This window comes from Cibotium barometz, chromosome 12 (assembly GCF_041138505.1).
Source record: "Cibotium barometz isolate CiBa-2024 chromosome 12, ASM4113850v1, whole genome shotgun sequence".
NCBI lineage: Eukaryota > Viridiplantae > Streptophyta > Polypodiopsida > Cyatheales > Cibotiaceae > Cibotium > Cibotium barometz.
This window is the reverse complement of record NC_141057.1, coordinates 9,466,024-9,481,009: the sequence shown is the minus strand read 5'-3', so window position 1 is coordinate 9,481,009 and position 14,986 is coordinate 9,466,024. Positions and strand designations below refer to the sequence as shown.

The 14,986-nt window shown below is 47.4% G+C and overlaps 1 protein-coding gene across 1 annotated transcript in view; it reads left to right on the top strand.

Moving 5' to 3' along the window:
• The window catches only part of LOC147633029 (uncharacterized), a 62,173-nt gene that overhangs the window by 19,724 nt on the left and 27,463 nt on the right, over window positions 1–14,986 (top strand). The window contains exon 2 of the mRNA XM_086806027.1: window positions 6,303–6,435. Within this exon, the coding sequence (XP_086662153.1) occupies window positions 6,303–6,435 (133 nt within the window). The remainder of the gene's footprint in view (window positions 1–6,302; window positions 6,436–14,986) is intronic.

Genomic DNA, 14,986 nt, shown 5'->3' with positions numbered 1-14,986 from the left:
AGTTTGTGCAGGATAATAGAGGCATTGGGTTGTTGCAATCTCGGTATGTTGCTAAACTTCTGGAGAAGTTTAAATTTCAGGATTGCAAGCCTGTTAGCACTCCTATGGAGCCTGGGATGAAACTGTCACTACAAGATGACAGTATTCCTTTTGATGCCACTACGTATGCTCAGGCTGTTGGGTGCCTTATTTACTTGTGTACTACACGGCCAGATATTCAGTATGCCGTATCTCAGTTGAGCAGATTCATGCACAGCCCGCGATTGTCACATTGGCAAGCTGTGAAGCGTGTATTCCGGTATTTGCAGGGTACCTTGTCTCTTGGATTGCTTTATCCTGAGGGGGGTGACATGCAGTTATACGCTTACAATGATTCAGATTGGGCTGGTGATTTTGATACCAGACATTCCACTAGTGGAAATTGTTTCTTTCTTGGCTCTTCATGCATTTCTTGGCTAAGCAAGAAACAAACCACAGTGGCCACTTCGTCTTGTGAGGCAGAGTACAGAGCAGTCTACACTACTACTGTTGAGTGTGTTTGGCTGCGTCGTCTCATGACTGATATGGATATTTCAGTGGAGGAGCCTACACCTATCTATACTGATAGTCAGAGTGCCATTGTTGTGGCCAGGAATCTTGTGTTTCATGCTCGCACGAAACACATTGAGATTCACTATCATTTTGTTCGGGAGAGACTCCAGGCAGGTGATATCAGTCTGATCTACTATCCTACAGATCAGAATGTGGCAGACATCTTCACCAAAGCATTACCATGTCCGAAATTCGAAGCATTCCGCACTGCTTTGAATTTGTTTCCTTTTGGTGGATGATGTACAGTGATCACATATCACTCCAGGGGGGTTTGTTGGGTTTTATGCTGTGTATGCACCCAGAGGAGTGCTAGTGATCATCAGTAGATTACTGGGGCACTTTTTACTTCAGTTAGTGGAGGTTTTTTCCCCCAGTTTAGCTTAGTTTCACTTATAACAGTTTATAAGTGTTTTGGTCCACCCAGCACACTTTATGGCCGGACATGTGAACACATCTTTTAGGTCACTTCATTATGTGGCTATTGTACTTCACATTATCATACTGAATATAACAAGAGTCGTGTTCTCTCTCTCTGCTCTCTACGTTTGTGTTTGCAGTACCTCCAAACCCTAACCCTAACAGCTGAAAGCCTTCAGTGACAACGTGGCACTCTGTACAATGTACTGCAAGCTGCCTGGGACTGTTTGCTGCGTGCTGCTCTCTGTCATTGCCCTGCATGATCTGAACTAGCAGCCTTCCCATGTGCATGTGCTCATCATCTATCACATAAGGCTTCTACCCCTTGGATGCCACAATACCCCGAGGCTTTGATACCAATGTCACATGTAGAAGAAATGTGTGTATTGTGGTATTGTAGAGATGAACAGAGAGACGAGAGCTGATGTTGAAAAGCGTTTTCTATATATTCATTAATATATACATAGTTACATGGCCTTCAAAAAGGTAACACCTTTGCCTGCGACTTGTCCCACAAACCTGGGATCGGATGGATACAAAAGGGAATGGACTCGCCTATTTATAGGCTTCCAAATACCCCTCCCTGGCCAGCTGTCATCCAGCAAAGGACAAGCTGCCTGTAACTGCCCTCTAGTTCCGTGTGTCTGCCTTGGGTAAAATATCTTGCATTAACCAGGGTCGTTTACTGCCTCAAAAGGTTCCTAATCACAACTCAAACTTGGATTAAGCATGTTCACAAGCTTTGCATGTGATAACATGGCACCCCGTACAGTGTATTGCCTGCTGCCAGGGATTGTCTGCTACACGTTGCTCTTTGTCACCGCCCTACATGATCACTAGCCGCCTTCCCATGTGTGTGTGCCCATCATCTATCACATGGGGTTCTACCCCTTGGATGCCACGACACCCTGGGGATTAAGCATGTGCACATGCTGTTCATGTGGTAACATGGCACTCTATACAGTGTAGTAGTGTACTGCGTTACACCCGGGACTGCCTTCTAGGCGTTGCTCTTTGTCACCACCCTTCATGATCTGAACTAGCGGCCTTTCAATGTGCATGTGCTCATCATCTATCACATGGGGCTCTACCCCTTGGATGCGACGATACCCTGGATCATCGAGGCTTTGATACCAATGTCACGGCCTTGCATGATCTGAACTAGCAGCCTCTCAATGTGCGTTTTCTCATCATCTATCACATGGGGCTGTACCCCTTGGATGCGACGATACCCTAGATCATTGAGGCTCTGATACCAATGTCAGATGCTGAAGAACTGCCTGTATTATAATATTATGCAAAACATAGAGATGAATTGAGAGAAGAGAGATGTTGCTGAAAAGCGTTTTCTATATATTCAGCAATATATACATAGATCCTAGCCAAAATGGCCTCCAAAATGGAAACACCTATGCCTATGATCTGTCCCACAAACGTGGAATCAGATGGATACGAACTTGCCTATTTATAAGCTCCCAAATACCCCTATCTGTAGTCGGCCAGTAAAGGACAAGCACAAATACACATAAAATGCCAAATTGCATTAACTTCCCTTGAGCTCCTCCTAACTACCTTGGGTAAAATACCTAGCATTAATCCAGGCTGTTTTATTGCCTTGTTGGGAAAATACCTAGCATTAGCCTAGGCTGTTTACTGCCACAAAAGGTTCCTAGTCACAGCCTAAAACTGGGGATTAAGCATGTTCACATGCTATGCATGTGACAACATGGCACTCCGTACAGGTCTATCATATGGGGCTCTACCCCTTGAAGTCCTACCAAACACAACCGCAGCCTACACATGCATGCACTTTTCTACCTGCAATCCTTGCTATAGCCCGCAACACACAGGCGCTTCTCTGCCTGCATGGCCCATACCATGACGACTATGCACACACCTACATGAGCAGGTTCTAGGTTTTGGCTGCTTTTAGGGTTTCTACATGCAAAAACGACCATGGACACCACATCTATCTGCATACACTCTCTCTCATACCCTTCTCTGTCCATTCCATGATGAGATATGCTATGGACATTATTGTATCACTTTCGTCTCATAGGCCCATTGGGTCTTTAGTAGACGCTTAATATATCTTTCTTTCTCTCTCTCTCTCTCTCTCTCTCTCTCTCTCTCTCTCTCTCACTCTCTATCTATCTTTCACAAGATCAGTGCCATGCCCCCCTAGAGACTCCCAAGGCTTGCCCTACAGTCCCAGCAACTAGCAACAGATGGGCACGAGTCATGGTATAGCCGAGTATGCACCTGGTTCACGAGGCATGGAGTCAGGATGGATAGCCTCCCCCCACTCTAGTATGACCCGGACTCCCCATTCATTAGGCTCTCTTAGGATGACAGGAAGCGGGTGATCATATATGATTTATTGGGACTATACATACATGATACCTGGTTCACAACACATGGCCCACTCTCACACAAATGACAGTACTACATGGATACTTTCATGAGGCTTATAGAGGATGGTTTCATATTGAGGGCCAGATATCTTGACATATACATGTCACATGCCATGCGGATTGCAGTGGGCCAGTTACGGGTGTCATCGCACTGCCTGAGGATAGAGACAGGGAGAACCATGCAGATACCTCGTGAGGAGAGGATATGTACTATGTGCCAGCTGGAGGTCGAGTCAGAAGAGCATTTCATATGCAGATGCACCGTATATTATGAGATTCGAGGGAGGTTCCATTGTCTCTTTAGAGAGGGGTTTGGACCCTTATCTAGGATCATGAATTACCCAGATCAGTGGTGCTTGGGCCTCTTCCTACTAGAGCTTCACCACCACAAAGACTTACTAATTAGGGAGTCGAGATCCCATGGGAGACACCGAGGCGACCATCACTCAGTTCTTCTGACCACGAGAGGATGCCCCACTAGCTATGGATGACATACCCACAACCTCACCAAGCCACACATTCTTGAGTGCCTGACCCCCCGCCCCTCACTCTGGCGTGACTCTAGACTGGGCTAGGGCACTACAGCGAGCCCGACGCCCCAGATTCCCTGTACCTCGCCAGCAACGCAGACATCAGTCCCATCTTGAGGAGGTCTCGGAGAGGCACAGAGCCGCCTTCCCACGCCCGAAGGATCTGTAGAGCCTCCTACAAGCTAACCCCATGCTCGATATCCTTGATGGCCCCCTCTCCCTATCGGGGGGTTAGCTCCATAGGTTGTATGATGATGGTCCCACTTTGTATCATCTGGCTCGGTTTTGACATTCTCAGCTCGTCTTTGTTTTCTTTTGTACCATGATGAGATTACATGGACACTATCGTATCACTTTTGGTCTCATAGACCCACTGGGTGTTTTGAAGGCGCTTAATATAACTCTCTCTCTCTCTCTCTCTCTCTCTCTCTCTCTCTCTCTCTCTCTCTACCACTGGGTGTTTCGAGGGCGCTACCATTGCCTTTTCAGAGAGGGATTTGGACCACTGGCTAGAGTCATGGACTATTGTGATCAGCGATGCTTGGGTTTTTATCTCCTGGAGATCCGCAGGCTTAGAGAGTCCATCATCAGGAGCAGACACCAGACTGGCAGGGAGTCCACACAGAGACAGATTACTGACTTCTTTAGAGGGACTACTCGGGAGGACACACAGCTGACAGCCCAGCAGCGAGCACCCCGTGGGACTCTAGTTGAGAGAGCTATCCAGTTGGGCAGATCTAGACGCCCGAGGGTTCGCAGATCCTCACATCGGAGATGGTGCCTACACCGGAGGATTCAGAGCATCATTGCGAGGCATCGGGCTCGCCCGACCAGGCATCTCACTATGGCAGATATCCAGGCCATCCGGCAGAGACCCATGCTAGAGCTCCTCGGATGATTACGACTCCAGCCATATACTGTTGTACTCACTGTCACTTTTGTACTCTCCCATATTCATGTATTCATGTATCCATGTACTCATGTACCCCATTTTGACCAGTAGCATTAGCTTCCCACTCTCCCTAGTTGCTGCTTCCGGATGCCCCCCCTACTGATGTATTGTGGGGCTAGATACTTAGTTCTTTCTTTTCTCTTCTAGACAGTGTATCAGATGTCACATGGTTGTAACTTTGGTCTCATAGGTCACTTTGGCCTTTTGAAGACGTTAATATAACATTTCATTTCATTTCATTTCTCTCTCTCCGGACCACACGTTTCAAGCATGCATGACAGAAGAATAAAAAAGCACCATACCTTCTCAACCGAGATCAAAACCCTAGCAAATACCACAAGAAAAATACTTGGGATTCTCTACATACTTGCAACCATACATGAGACATGCAAACCTTGCTTTTTTGCCTCCGTGTTTAGGTCCGCTTTGATGCCAACTATAAGATCCTCCGAGGAAATCACCTAAATCACAGGCTTTTTGACACATGGTTAGTACAAACAACATAGATGGGTGGAGGCAAGCTCACCACCCAACCATAGTTCATGTCCATAGACCTCCCCCGAGCGAGGGCCTAAAGCTCACTCCCGCATATCCATGCCAAATCAGCCTTGGTGTCCCATACCACCAAAACTTGCCCTTGGCAAGAGTATTTATGATCCGCCATGTCCACGACAAGAGTACGGCTACTCTGATCCAGGCACAGACCAACTATAAATCCCACATTAGAATAACCCACGCTTCACTTATATAGTGATAAATAACCATCAAGTCATAAATAGTCATAAATAGCCATTTCACTTATATAGTGATAAATAACCATCAAGTCATAAATAGTCATAAATAGCCATTTCACATGAATTTATTAATAATGAACCTTAACCACCTGTATGTGCTTGCTTTCCCTAATCTCAGGCCCCCCTAACCCTTCTAGATTAGGTCCTAATCTTGAGGATTAGTATTAGGTGCATAATATTTCTCAACAAGGTTGATGTGCCCAGGTCATCCTAGTACTATGATGCTATAGATTGATTGATGCCTTAATCAAGTGATGGTGAAAGGAGGCAATTATAGGGCTAGCACAATAATTCACCTTAGAGGCTTGCAAGAACATGGAAGAATCATCTAAGCTTAGAAGGGACGTATATCACATGTACAAAGATAAAGCATTTAGGTTGTTGGCTCAGGACCACCAAGATGGTAGGTGAATTGATACATTGCTGCAGCTCAGCAATGCAACATTAATTGTGCAGTGTGTTCTTGGGAACTAACCTTGCATGCTTGTCATCTATGTTATTGCTTTTGCAAGGATGCACCTTTTTCTTGAACTTTTCTTTTTGGCCTTGTCATTAACTAGAAGGCAAACTGTTGTGTTTGATTACACCGTTTGGCTCATGACAGTTTGGATGGAATCAAGGAGCAATACCGCTTACTTAAAGGTCACTTGAAATCTAAATCTTTTGCCAACAGAGAGGCTCACTACAAACAAAGACTTGCTAAGGAGTTGAATAATCTGCAAAAAGCTGAGACAGAGGTCAGTTTACTTTTCTTATGTTTTTAGTAATTTGCTAGTGGGATGATAAATTACAGAAATGTTGGTGGAGTTGGGGGTTGAATTTGATGAATTTCTTTTGACACTCATTGATAGTTTTTTTCTTTAGTGCCACCCTTTGTAAAGATTCAGTTCACCTGAATCATATATGCTGTGAGCCAAAAATAGTTTCCCCAAATAAGAGAGTGGATGTGGAAAAACATTTACTTAGAAAATTTCCAAGCCAAAAGAGCAGAATGCTTAAGGCGGGCTGGATTGTTGTGCATGCTTGAGAGTCTTGTTATGAGCTGTGAAAGTATTTCCGAACTGGTCCCCCCCCCCCCTTCTTTCCTTGAGTAGATCCTTCTGTAGTAGCAACTTGAGTGTCCACCTGAAGGTTGCTTGGCGCCCGAAGGCATTAGAATTATGGTACGATGGCCTGAATGCCACTGGGGAGCCTTCGGGGATTTGAACTCGTGAACTCCCTCTTCCTGGTCACAAACCCACACGGCTAGGGTACACAACCATTGGCATCTTCCGAACTGGTTTGCCAAAGATATGGAAGGATTCTGTATGAGCGACTGGTAAAGGCAACTTTGTCACAAATCCACACGGTTAGGGTGCACAACCACTGGTTTGTCAAAGATGCAGAAGGATTCTTCTGTATGAGTGACTGGTAAAGGCAACTTTTAGTTTAATATAAGTTATAGATTGTTTTGGATTTGTCCAGGACTTTAACGAGAGCGCAGATCTCGAAGCCCTTAATGAGTAACAAGATTAAAACACACAATTAACCATAAATGAAAGTAGCATAAATAACCAAGACCATGAACACCACTTTAGAGGTTGAAGATGGGCTGCTCTCTCCCACCCACCCCCCACCCTCCCCCTTGGGCTTTTAAGGTATTTTTACAGCCGTATATGGGTATAATAGCAGCTGCACGTCTCAGTACGGGTATGGCAGCAGGTATAACTGGTTGGGCAGGAAGTGCAGCTAGTCGGACAGGAGGTATAGGTGTGGATGCTTTATGGATAGTAGCAACAGGTACAGGTGCGGTACGGGTAGCAGATACAGGTGTGGGTGCTGTACAGGCAGCAGGTAGAGCAGGTCGTTCTCTAGGATTGAGAGGGAGAGGAGAGGCATGTGTTGAAGAGGGAGAGGAGAGGTATGGATGCTTTATGGATAGTAGCAACAGGTACAGGTGCGGTCAGCCTTTTAAAATAAGTGTGTACGTATCGTATACACGTTAATTCACAAAACCTTATTTAATAAAAATTGGGCCTTCTAATCATACTTTACTACCTACAAAACCATAAAAACACAATATATTAGGCCTTAGGCCCAAACAAGTTTGTGCACACCCATCCACGGGGTTCCCATGCGTCTTTGGCTCTGTGAACAACTCCAGGCAATAAAATTAGGCAAATTCCACGCAGAAAACAAGGATACACATGCACCCTATGCCAAGCAAGCATGCTTTTCAATGCAAAATATAGTGTTGTTTGGGGTAAACTCCCATCGAATGCCATGAATTCAGGCACTAGTGTAAACTTGTGTGTGCCTTTCCACGTGTAAACCTATGTCATAAATTCAGGCACTGTGTGCCTTTCCATGTGTAATCCATCATCTGGGTAACGGCCAAGTCCACAATATGTTCACACTATGGAATCTGGTCAAGTCCACAAGATGTTCACACTATGGAATCTTCGTGACCATTCATGCCCATGGTTCGCATGTAAATCTCCATGAGTAATCATAGCCATGGGTTTGGAATACAATCCATGAGTGACCTATTCTTTGTGAATAAGTCATTCCCATGGATTTAAGGGATTACTAACATATATCTCCCCCCCCCCCCCAACTTCTAAACAATTTTCCACAAGTAGAGAAGCTTCTTGGCCCTTGATGCCGCGCAGGGCGCACAGGTTTCTCGTACATATGCAGGTACTGTGCAGGGCCTCGAACAAGGGCATGTCAGTGGACTTTGCCCCGTGGATTATCCCGTCCTCCAGCATTATGAGAGGCGTCCTCAGGCTGCCCATCGTCTTCTTAGATCGGGGGTCAAACCCTCTTCTCTTCCATGAGAATCGTCTCATGGAATGTTCAAGGCCTTGGAGGGCTTCCCACCCATGGTAGGAAGGGCCTTCTGAAGGACTAGCTTCACCCTACTGTTATAGGAGGGTCTATGGATATACTTTTGTTGCAGGAACACAAATTGGATAGATCTCAGTGTGGCAAAACTGGTAAGATGCTTTCTGGCCACACCTTTTGGTCCTCGGCTGTTGGGACTAGAGGGGGTGTTTGCATTTCAGTTGCAGCATCTGTTATGCCTCATGTTATTGGGCACGGTGTTATCATCCCTGCTAGAGCGCAGTGGATCTCGATCATGCATGAGGGTCAGAAATTGGGAATCTTGAATATCTATGCACCTAACGTGAGAGGTGAAAGGGTGGCCTTTTGGGACACCATTACAAATGTCATTCCCTGGTTGATCATTGGATAGTGGGAGGAGACTTCAATATGGTTGAGCAACCTTCTGACAAGAAGGGTGGACGTGAAGGGGGTTTACACCCTTTGGAGCGAACCTCATGGGAGAGGTTCACGCTTTCTTTTTTTGGCAGGGATTGCTGGACTGAGGATGACTTCCAGAGAAGGCCAAACTCCTTATCTTTCTCTTGGCATAACCGCAGGAGCGGGAATGAGAGCATCTTTGCACGTCTGGACAGATTTTATGTGGATGATTGGTCCATGGACAGAGGAGGACCATTGCTATTATGCTTGGCACCACCAAATCCGATCATTGCCCCGTCGTTTTGTGTCTCAGGGAGCCTGGGGCTGGCTCGGCCTCTCCCCGTGTCCGTACCCTTGACTCTCTTTATCTAGATGCTGACATCTCCCTTGAGATCAGAGAGAGATGGAGATCTTGTGATGGTCCTGATCCTTGTCATAATATTGCGCTGGCTCTTGAGAGGACCAGCCATCATTATCATAGCGTTGCCTTGTCCAAGAAAAAGGAGGCACTGGACAAGGAGAGAGCTATTAGGTGTAGGATTGCTGCTCTTCAGAGGGAACATGAAAAGCATCCACATGCGTCTTGGATTACAGACCTCTTGACCACAGTTAGAGCAAAGCTTTAGTTGGCCATGGACAGGAGGGCTGAGTTCGCGTTTCATGCGAACGAGGCTTTTTGGACTCAGATGGGTGGCAAATGCAACAAAGAGTTTTTTTCAGCGCAAAGGCCTTCCCATAGCAGGGATTCTGTGAGGTACTTGCAAGATTCACAGGGTGAGGTTCAGATTGAGCCTGATAAGGTAAGTGGTATTGCTTTAGATTTTTATCAGTCTTTGTTGACTGCAGAGGTGCCCTCTCCTCCGAGAGATGTGGCACGGCAAAAAGTTTGGGAGTGCATACCCAGGCTCATTACAGATGCTATGTGTTCTTCCCTAGATGCCCCTTTCTCGAAGGATGAATTCCTTCACGCACTGCATGCTCTTTCTAGTGGTTCATGCCCAGGGGATGATGGTCTTTCTCCCGCCTTCTTTATTCTTTTTTGGGATCATATTGGAGATGCTATCACTATTTCCCTTCAGGAAATGTGGCTGTCGGGTATGATGCCGCCATACCTCACGGAGGGGCTGATTCACCTTGTCCCCAAGAGTGGGGACAAGAGTGACATCAAGCAATGGAGGCCCATCACTCTCCTTGGATCTGCAAGATCTTAGCTAAAGCCTTGAGTATAAGGCTGCAGCCGATTCTCCAAAGGACTATCCATGATACACAGAATGGGTTCCTCTGAGGAAGGAGTATATTTGATAACATCTTTTCTTTCTGGGAAGTTGTTGAGTGAGCAAAGTCTAGTCAGCAGCCTCTTGTCATTCTTTTGCTTGATTTTGAAAAAGCTTATGACAGAGTGGATTGGGATTTTTTGGAGGTTTTTGGAGGGCACTATGGTAACATGGGGTTTTCCCAAAACTGGATCAGAGGGGTGTCCTGCCTATACAGGCTCGCTCATAGCACTGTTTTAGTTTGTGGGGGGCGCGGCGAGCGTTTTCAGATTTCTTGTTCGGTGAGGCAGGGCTATCCCCTCACCCCTTTACTGTACCTCATTGTAGCTAAGACTATGAGCAGGTTTCTTCGGGCTGCCCTTGGTGTTGTGGATCTCAGGCTTCCCTTATGCACAGAGAAAGAGTTTTTGGACTCTGAGTTAGCAGATGATACGGCATTGTTCCTTGAGGCTTCACATGCTTGTTATGTGCTTTCCGGACAGCCTTGGAGGCCTTTTGTTTGGAAGCAGGAGCTACTATCAATTGGCATAAATCAGTTGGTTTTTGGATCAATGATTCTCCTCTTGCAAATTGGGGTACATATGTTGGTTTTACTTGGATTGAGAGAGGATGCTCTGCCAGATACCTTGGTTGTCAGGTGGGCGTTGACATCTCCCCTGCACAACAGTTTGCTCGAGTGCTCTTAAGCATTAAAAGCAAACTTCATCACTGGAGTAAGAGGAAGCTCGACTTCAAGGCCTCTAGAGATTTGGTGGTTAACCAAGTTTTGCTAGCCATGGCTTGGTTTATTGCTTCATGCTGGATTTTTCATAAGGGTTGCATTGGCCAGCTTCGTTGCCTTATTCGGAACTTTCTTTGGTCAGGGCTTGATGGAAATGCACACACCAAGGCCAGAGTTGCTTGGGAAACCATTATCAGGCCTAAGCAGGAAGGGGGATTGAATATCATTGACCCTAAGGTGCAATGTAAGGCTTTGCTCTATAAGCTTGTTGTTAAGGGCTTTCTTCCAGGCACTGAGCTGTGGAAGGACTTTCTCATGCATCAGATCACGAAGTGTGTCCTTGTTTGTGGAGGTGACTAGACTCTCAGCTCACGCTTTATTTTTTCGGATGCAGTTCACCGCTCCCCTTCATCCCCCCTGGTTAGGTCCCTCCTACGGGCCTGGGACTCCCTGAGGAGTTTTTTGGTACACATCCCCCCGCGTTCAGCGGAGGAAGCTAACCGGCAACCCATTTTGTGGAATGATTTGATCTTAGATGTGCATGGTAGGCCTCTTGGGGCAGCTATGCATATTATTTGGGCTGGCTGGGAGTCCCTATGCACCACAGTGCTGGCTTGGAAGAGGCTTCAAAGCCTCACCGAGGTGGAGAGATTGGATTTCATGCAGCATTTGAGAGGCTCTAGCCGGAGGATTGCACAGATTGATGCAGCCATTTCCAACCATTGGATTACTGGATCTTTTTTGGAAGGTTGTCATCATTCTTGGTTTGGGGTTTTTTCTAGGACAGGTGTTCCTCTTCAGGTTATGGGTCTCTCCTTGCCTAGGGAGGATGATGTACGGGACTTTTTTTCTGTACAGGATGGATGGCAGCTGGAGAGATGTGATGTGGAGGACCTTATTGAGGGCCCCCAGATTCGTCCAGTCAGAGTTGTTGGCAGGTTAGGGAAGCACGTCTTTGTTGACTCCCCCCCCCCCCCCCCCCCCCCCCCGGGATGATCTCAGAGAGTGTTAGCCTTTGGTTGTATGGTGGCTGCCCTATCACACATTTGCATTGGGACCCTGGTGAGTGGGAGTGGAAGGATGCTTGTAACCCTTTGAAAAGCATGCCTTTTTTCAGTTATACGGTGCGGAATGCCAGACATCTTATCTTGGGACACATTCAGAGTGTTCCCACTCTTAGACCCCATTAGGAGTCTTACGGCATTTCGATTGACATTCAGAGGGTATTTTGGCGGAGATTGTGGCATTCTTATAGGAAGCCACAGATTTCCTCCTTTATCTGGGCTTCCCTTCATGGTGGTCTGGCCACCAATCAATGGAGGTCTGTTACTGGTGCTTGCCCAGCATGCCCTAGATGTGCAGGAGTTTCAGAGTCACTTTACCATTCTTTATGGGAATGCAGGGAAGCACAGAGGGTTTGGTCTGCGATTGCACACCTCTTTGGTAGGATTAAGAGGGATGCTATCATTTCTTTTGGTTCTATCATTTGGTCTGGGCCTCAGCTGAGATTCGAGGGGACTGACAGGAGCTTAGCCATTATGGTTAGGCAAGGAGTTGCTCGGCAGTCTTGTCTTCAGGATTTGCCACTTTCACACTTTGTTCCTCCGGCACATAAAGTTAACTCATACAGGGGAAGGGGGGGGGGGGGGGAAACAACCACACAGGTGGTCTGTAGTGCCAAATGGGGTCACCGCCTCTATTTGTGAGGAAAGGGCCAAGCCTCCAAAGTCTCAAGAAGGCTTCCCGCCGCTTCCGCATGCGGTTAGAACCTCCTTGCAGCTTCCCCACTGACCGTGGAGGGTGTGAATGATGTCGAGCCATATGCTTCTGATGGTCTCAGCCGGCGGAGTGTGGGTACCCTCGATGGCCTCGCTACATCTAGCACGCAAGATGTGCCAGGCTGCTATGCTATTGCAAATCTCCTAGCGCTAGCATGAGCCTGGACGCCAAACACCTGCAGGTGGGGCTGTGACTGGTACTACTGCAATACGATGGTGGGAGACTTGAAGGGCATGGCCTCCCCCATCCTCCTCATAAGTCCTGACCACTCTAGCCTCGATGGCCCAAGGCGACAGTACCCCAAGTGATAATCCGGGTCAATGCCCTATCCATAGCAAAGATGCGGAGAATCTGGTACTACTGCAATACGATGGTGGGAGACTTGAAGGGCATGGCCTCCCCCATCCTCCTCATAAGTCCTGACCACTCTAGCCTCGATGGCCCAAGGCGACAGTACCCCAAGTGATAATCCGGGTCGATGCCCTGTCCATAGCAAAGATGCGGAGAATCTGCTGCCAAATCTATTGAGCCTTTGGGCAATCCCAAAGGCAATGTCGTTGAGACTCCTGGGGGTGGCCGCACCTCGGGCAAGCTGTTGACTGCCCTCCAACTGCCAGCCAAGTATCCACCGCCAAACTCCTGTGTGTCGTCAACCAGAGGAAGAGTGTGATCTTCCTCGGCCGAAAGCTATCCCAAAGTCTCTTCCAGAAATCTAAAAGGAAGCGCTATGATAGGCCTTGAGACTGCTAGTGTGCTACTGTTGCTGGTGTGCCATCTATCTCCGACATCTGGATCTTGCGGCCGAGCCGCGCTATATATGCAAATAAAGGGGCATCGAGAGTCTCCACCCGATCTGTGGGATCATGCCACGTCCACTCTCCAGGGTCCCACTGCAACCGCGTGAGAGGTCGGCACTCCCAAATCCATAACCGCCAAAATCTCTCCCTGGCCACCTTGGCCGGTGTGCTGGATCTATGTGCCATGCATGTGCTTGAAAACCAATCACCCTCACCCTCTTTAAGGTGCAGCCTCTGAAATCCTCCAAGGGGTGCTCTGATCTCTCTAATCTGCCATGTAATCCAATAGAAAAAGTGAGCAGACAACTGTCCTCATCTGCTCCATAGACCGCCACGAGAATATCATGTCTGTGAACACACCTAACCACATTGGGGGGGTCGTGTCTGGAATAGGAGTCGGCCACTCCGGAGGAATAGCTGAGTCAATGTTGATGCTAAGCCTGTCTGTCTCTACCCTGGATCCCTGTCAGGCCTCTCTCCTACTCCTCCTGAGGTAACTGCCTGTGTGCAACCCAATCTCTAAGAGACCTGGCTAGTCCCATGCTCAAGATTGTCACGATTGTGACTAACTCTCTTAATCTCTCCTTAATTACTCCTTAATCCCTTATTAACTGAAAGGACACCTGTGAAGGGTCACACCCTTACACATGGGTCACTATCAAAGGACATGTCTATTCATTAAAAGACACACCCTAAGTCCAAAGGACATAACCGTTGACTCAAGAGCCACACCCCTTCCCAGGGATGTGTCTCTTCACTTGTACCCTTTCGGCCTCTATTTAAGAAAGGCCCTTGTCTCAATGCAAACAACCCAATCTTTCTATCAGCATTTGTCTTATGTTTGTTAATTAAGTCTTAATCATGTTAATAAAGCTATAAAAGCTTTACAGTGGTATCAGAGCAAAATTTTTTCCTACCCGTGGGTTGTGAAACCCTCACCCTCTCCGCGGCACTCACCCTCTCCTCGTCCACCCCTCTTCTCGGTGTTGTATGGAAGCAGCGGAGCGATGGTGGACTTGGCGTAAAGCTTTGCCCATGGTGATGTAAAATATTTATTTCTTTTTCCCCGTGGGTTTTGCGGGCCATTTAGCCTCTTCACTCGGCGTTCTCCCCCCTTGACGACCCACACGTGTGGGCAGCCAGCACCCAACGGCAACGACCAGCGAAAGGCAACCCGCCTGCGCAAAGAAACCCGGCCAGCGACCAGCGCTAAGAAAAAAAAACAAAAAACAGAGAACCCAACGGCCAGCGACGACCAGCGCATTTAAAAAAAAAAGAGAGAACCCAACGGCCAGCCGACCAGCGCATTTAAAAAAAAAAACCATAAATTTACCTTACGGGTTCCTACGAAACGGCGCCTGCCTTGGTCTTCTGCGCGCCAACTTGCTGCCGCCTCCCTTCCTCAAAAGCAGCCTTCTTCATTGCTAGGCTCCTGCGGTCTATGTTGGTGTTTTTTGTGGCTTGACGGCTA